General features: G+C 57.3%; 1 protein-coding gene across 3 annotated transcripts in view; it reads right to left on the reverse strand.

Moving 5' to 3' along the window:
• MLLT3 (MLLT3 super elongation complex subunit) overlaps positions 1-3,978 on the reverse strand; it is a 254,769-nt gene extending 250,791 nt beyond the window's left edge. The window contains exons 1-2 of one of the 3 annotated variants that reach the window (XM_084898097.1): positions 3,638-3,978; positions 1,897-2,077 (exon numbers count right to left, since the gene is read on the reverse strand). In XM_084898097.1, coding sequence (XP_084754223.1) covers positions 1,897-2,077; positions 3,638-3,649 — 193 coding nt within the window. In that variant the 5' untranslated portion in view covers positions 3,650-3,978. Of the gene's footprint in view, positions 1-1,896; positions 2,078-3,117; positions 3,315-3,637 lie in introns of those variants that run through there. The other 2 variants (XM_084898098.1, XM_084898099.1) reach the window with 2 other exon arrangements.
• Between the last annotated feature and the right edge of the window lie 2,022 nt (positions 3,979-6,000).

The following is a 6,000-nucleotide window of genomic DNA, read 5'->3' on the forward strand; positions in this document are numbered from 1 at the left end:
AAACAAAGTTATCTTAAGAGCAACATCCTTAAGAGCCAACTGACTTTGTTTCCCTGATTCAATACACGTTGCTTTTTTTGTAGTTGTTGTTGTTAAATGTATTTCACCTCGAAGCGAATAGCAGCCAAACGGTCCTAAGAGTGTGCACCAAGGATCTCAGAAGATGCTTTCTTTTGTTTAAACTCCTCTGCAGTGGCTCTGAGGGCACATGGAAAAGGGAGCGGGAGATTCCAAGAGGCATCACACCCAACCTCTTAGTGGGACAGAAACTTGACAATAACTCATCCTTATCCCAGTGTTGAGGAAATGTGAATATAATATCCCTAGTTATATCTTGGTAGAAAACGCCAGCAAAATCTAAATGCCTTTCCCTACAGGCCATGCATCTATTCCTGCCCATCTATTTATTAACCATCCAGCAGAGCCCATCAAATCCAACCATTCAAGTTTTCAAAAGGAACCCTAAAACAGACCACTGAAGGCAAAACATGCATCCTACATCGCAGTGCACAGCTCTGGAAACAAAAATAAGCATAAAGGACGACCCTCCCCCCCTCCAAGGCGCACAGCATTTCTTTATCCCGCCCCCTGGACGCTCAATCATGTCCACCTAGCTCCAAGCAGAATGGATTTATTACGATGTGACCCTAAGAGGCTGCAGGAGTTCTAGATGCCAATAAAGATTACGGATCAAATGGAAGATAACTACTAACCATTGTGTCCACTTAGATAAATAAACCTGCTCACGAACAAAGCCCCGGATTGTATTTATATTGTTGCCTCCACTAATCCAACTAAAACAACCAGACAAGCTTTCCAGAGGCGGTGGGGGAACAGGAATCAGGATTTCTTAAAACTCTCTCCATTGCTTTTAAAATAACACCCGGTTTCTGTTCTTCAAAACTGTCTTATCCTTTCTGGAAAAAATGTTTGGGCACCCAAGGCTCAGCAGGATTATACAAACTAGAGACCAAGGCTAGAAAAAAAAAAAAAAAAAAAAAAAAAAAAAAAAACAAGGTGGGGAAGGACTGAAAAAAAAAAAAAAAAAAAAAAACAGGACAAAACATCGTTCCTCTGAAACTTAAGGCTAGACCTGCTTCCCCTGCCAGATCACATCGGGGCAGACATTTCATTTCCGAAGGTTGCTCAAAACGCAATGAGCGAGCGGTTAAGCGCCATTGGGGACTATGGATGAGTAACCGCCCCCCCAACTAAACATAAAATCTTGACCGTGTGGGCTGGGGATGGCTAATCCACAAAAGGAAAAGTCCCTGACAACTGGGTTCTCCATGCCTCTGCAGGGAGGAAGGCAGAGAAGACCCCCAAGAGAGGCGACTTCTCTCTCCAGAAGGAACAATAACTACATCCCATACATTCTCTGCCAATAGCGCAGGTAAGTCTCCAAGTCTCCATTTCTTTTTTCTTTTCTTTCTTTTCTTTTCTTTTCTTTTTTTTTTGGGGGGGGGGGGCGGGGAGGGAGGGAAGCTCATGCTGTTTATTCCCTCCAGCCCCACACCCCACAACTAATTGCACCTTTCCCACAGAAGCCGCCGCAGCTAGCCCCAGAGGACCGGGAGCGCGGGCTGGGGATGAATAAACACTCGACACCTGACGGTGCTTTCTCTCCGGTGACTTTCCCGCAGCCCAAGCCGCCTGCACGGGCGGCCGGGAGCCCGGACCTCGCCAGCGCGGCGCCGCGCACCCGGGTCCCCGGGCTCCGCGGGGCGAGCGCGCCTGGGGATGGGGATGGGGATGGGGGGCGGGGGGGGGGGGACCGGGGAGAGGGGAGGAGGGGGAGAGGGGGCCGCGGGCCGCCGGGCGCAGCAGCGATTGTTCGCTCCTCCTCCGCCGGCAAAGACATTTTTTATCCGGCTCCTTTTGTACTCGCGCCCTTACCCCTTTTCGGCCTGGGGAAGCTCTCGTGCAAGTGGAAGACGACTTTCTCCACGAAGTGCTGGATGTTGCTGTGCTCCGGGCCGCGCACGAACACCATCCAGTCGTGGGTGAAGCCCTCCACGGTGGGTTTCTTCCGCACCTGGGCGCGGTGCCCCAGCTCCAGCTTCACCTGCACGGCACACTGCGGGCGGCGGGGGAGAGGCGGCCGTGAGCCACAGCGGGGCGACCCGTCCCACCCTGCCCATCGCGCCGCCTGACATTATTTTTATTTTTTATTCTTTTTTTGATCCTCCTTGAAACGCACATAAAAGGCCACGGCGGTGCCCTCTGCATCCACGTTCCACGCGCGTGGGCGCGCACACTCCACACACACACACACACACAACCAAAGACACCCCACCGGTCCAGCCCGGGGTCCCCCACTTGGCGCCCCGGGCCCAGCATCCACACGGGCCCGAATTGTAACGGAATGTTACCCCCATTGGGAAGGGGGTCCGGGGGGAAAAAGAGGGAAAGCACGCTCAGCCACTACCACCAAGCGCGACCACAAATGCATCGGAAACAAACGAGAAGACTCCTCGGAGCCGGTGCCGCCGGGGCGGGCGGGCGGGCGGGCGGGCGGCTTCCCGGCGTGGGAGGGGAGGCAGCCGGGACCCCGAAGGGGGTTCGGGCGAGCCCCCAGCCTGGAAGTCCCCCGGCGACAGGCACACGCCGAGCGAGTCTTTGTGTGTCCGCGTGTGTGTGTGTGCGTGCGTGTGCAGCGCGGTGCCAGGCTGCATGGAAACTACGGGCAGCCGCCGCCGATGGGCACCGACTCCCGTGCTCCTGACCCCGGGGTCCGTGCACGACAAACAACAAAAAAATGAGAGACCCCGGTCACACATACACACAGACACAGACCCACGCCCGCGGGGACACGCCGAGGCGGCATCCATAACTTAAGGCGCACACCCCGCACCCTCCGGCGAGAAGCCCCCCATGCGATCGGCGAGGCCATCCTCGCGGAGCCCCCCGCAACACACTTCCAAGAGCCAAAGTGGCCCCAAAGTACCTCCCACCTTCCCCCTCACCCCCCAAAGAAAATGAAATTCGGAAAGGCAAGGGCGGCGGGCGGACAGCCGCGGAGCCCGGGCGGCGCGCAGCCCCTCGCGGGGGCCAAGTTGGGGCCCCGCCGCTGTCAGCCCGCAGCCGCCGCGCCCGCACGCGCCGCGGACAACGCACCATCGTGGCGGCCGCCCCGGCTGCCCGCCGCGTCCCGGACCGTGCCCGCCCGCGGCTCCCGGCGGCTCCGGCGGCGGCGGCTGGAATATGGCTGAGTTATTATTCGCCTCCTTCCACCGAGTGTGTGTGTGTGTGTGTGTGTGTGTGTGTGTGTGAGGGCGCGCGTGTGAGCGAGAGTGCGCTTCTTGCGATTGCAAAGAGAGGCGAGGAGGGAGGAGGCGCGGGGGGGAGAGAGAGAGAGAGAGAGAGAGAGAGAGAGAGAGAGAGAGAGAGAGAGAATGTGCGCGCGCGCGCGCGCCGTGGGGGGGGGGGGGAGTGGAGGGAGGGGAGCCGAGGCTGAGGGAGAGGCGGCAGCTCCCTGCAAACCGTACCCACATTTTCTAATTGAAACCGCTGAGCGCTGGCGCTGGCTTTGGCGGCGCAGGGCGAGGGAGGGAAGGCGGGGGAGTGGGTGGGGGATCTTTTATTATTATTATTATTAATTATTATTATTATTATATTTATTTTTGCATGTACTTACCGAGCTAGCCATGCCTGGGGGCTCGGAGGTGTGCTGGGGTGCTGTGAGGTCCCCCCTCCCCGCCCCCCCCCCTCAGCTGTAATTCATGAAGAGGCTGCTATGCATGAGAGCGCGCCCGGGAGCAGAGGGTAGATGGCGGGCATGCTCTGCCTTTTTTCCCCCTCCTGCGTTCGCTCTCTCTCGCTCGCTCGCTCGCTCGCCGGGTTATTAAACTCAGCCCCAAAAGCAAAAGCAGCAGCAGCGGCGGCGGCGGCGGCGGCGGCGGCAGCAGCTCCGGGGCCGGAGGAGGAGATTCCGGAGCATGCGCCGTGGCGCCTGGCACCCGGGCGCCCGGCCTCTGCGGGCGGAGGGGGGCGGAGCGCGCGGGGAGGCCGAGCGGGCGGCCAGGGGGAGCTCGAAGGAGCCAATCGCGGGCCGCCGCCCGCCGCCAGGAGGCGGGCCGCGCCGCGCCGGAACGCCCCGCTTAAAGTAACAGGTTCCTGCTGAGGGGGAAGGGGGGCGGCACAGGGGGGCGGGGCGGGGAGGGAGGGGGCGTTGGAGCGGGGAAGAGAGGCCAGCTGGGGAGCCACCCCTGCCCGTGTGTACACTCGCGTCGCCCCACAATAAAAAACGGATTAACACTGCTGGAATGTAGCCACTGCCCGGAGCCCCCAGACGCCGGAGAAGGGGTGTTAGATGGAGTGTTTGGCGTTAGTTAGCACGCTGGAGAGGAGAGGGAGGGCGGGAGGGGCTTTCTTTTACTTTCCACCACCACGTCTTTTGGGGGTGTTGTGCTGACAAGGCAAGAACGCTCACCCCAACAAACTTATTCCAAGGCTGAGCCAGAGAGAAACATACCATCCTACAAAGAAGCATGAATGGAAGCGATCGCTGGGACTGTTATAACCGGCAACAAGCCCCCTGGCCCCCTGGCCCATCCACACACACAGGAGCCGGGGGGCCCCCTCCTCCCCGCGCTCCCCACCCATCTGCCACCGCCCCCGCCCCTGAAACCAGAAAGATGAAATGAAGCAGAAAGAAAGGAGAATGCTGTTTCCTTCCCAGGGAACGCCTCCAGGCGGCGGGGAGGCAGCACAGAGCAGCGCCCAGGTGAAGGCGGACTACCTGGGAGCGCCGGGCGCAGACCCTCCGGGAGGGCGCTCGACGTGGCTTCCTCCGGGATGCTTTCCCTCCTTTCAGCCGGCCGGGGTGCATCAGAACGCGGAGGGTCGTCCTCGGAGGGAGAGCAAGGGGCAACAACGGAGAGTCTTAAACTATCAGATAAAAGTGTACCCTGACGGTGGTGTGCATGAATGGGATGCTGATCTTTAGGCGTATGGGTGACAGCCAACGTAATCCCATCTCTGCGCTATTCATCCCGTTAGGTTCCCCGAGTGACAACCAGTCGCGGAAGTGCTCCCGGGGGCGCGCGCCCGCAACGTTCCCGCACGGGGGGCGTCTGGCCTCGGGGGCCGGGGATGGAACGGCTCGGCCGGCCACGCGTGGGGCGGGGAGAGGAACACGGACCCGCTTCCTCCAGCGACGCACACAACCTTTGCAGAGGAAGCGGATAAGATCTAGACAATTGATCTGAAAGTGAAAGACGGGTGTGACTTGGGTTCCTTAAATAAAGATCTTTGCATCTCCCTGAGTTGCTTTTCTGCCGCCTTGATCTTTTTTCTCCCCCCCCCCCCCCTTATCCCCCCCTCTCGCTTTCTCGCTTTCCAGCTTCTTTTCTAGAATCTTTCCTTTGGCTTCATACGCTTTTGGCCAACCTTCGCGCTCTTTCTTGCTTCTTTGCTTCTTTCTGGCTCAACTTTTCTTGCTTTCTTTTCATTTTTTTTTTCTTTCATAAAAACCACCACAAAAGCAAAGTCGTCTTGGCCCTTGGGTTCAAGAGAGGGGTGTGTAACGGGAAGTAGGGTACCTGGAGGATCTGGGGTCTTATTTGTTCATTTTCAGTTCTTCCAGCTGCTCACATGCACACACACACACACACACACACACACATAACCCGAATCAGATACTCCACTTGCAACCAAGAAAATTTATCTGGCTTAAGGACCCCAACCTCTCCCATCTCTCTGTTGAAATGTAGCACAGAGTGGAGAGATCGACGGAGGGAGAAGCGTTTTAATCCAAGGGCTTAGATTTCTCATCTGAGCTACATATGTACTTGATGCATATCATGTACCTGTAGGTGTGTCTGCGCATTCATAGGTGGACTGCATTTATATACACGTAGACAAGCTGGGTGTTAGGACCGACAGGAAGGATGGACCTACTTGCTAGGCACTACTACATTTTTTAAAAAAATAAAATAATCACATTGGAAAGAAGCCCCTTTGGTATAATAAGATTGGAAACTAATGGCTGTCTGGATG

Source organism: Pipistrellus hanaki (assembly GCF_964339955.1).
Source record: "Pipistrellus hanaki genome assembly, chromosome: 11".
Taxonomy (NCBI): domain Eukaryota; kingdom Metazoa; phylum Chordata; class Mammalia; order Chiroptera; family Vespertilionidae; genus Pipistrellus; species Pipistrellus hanaki.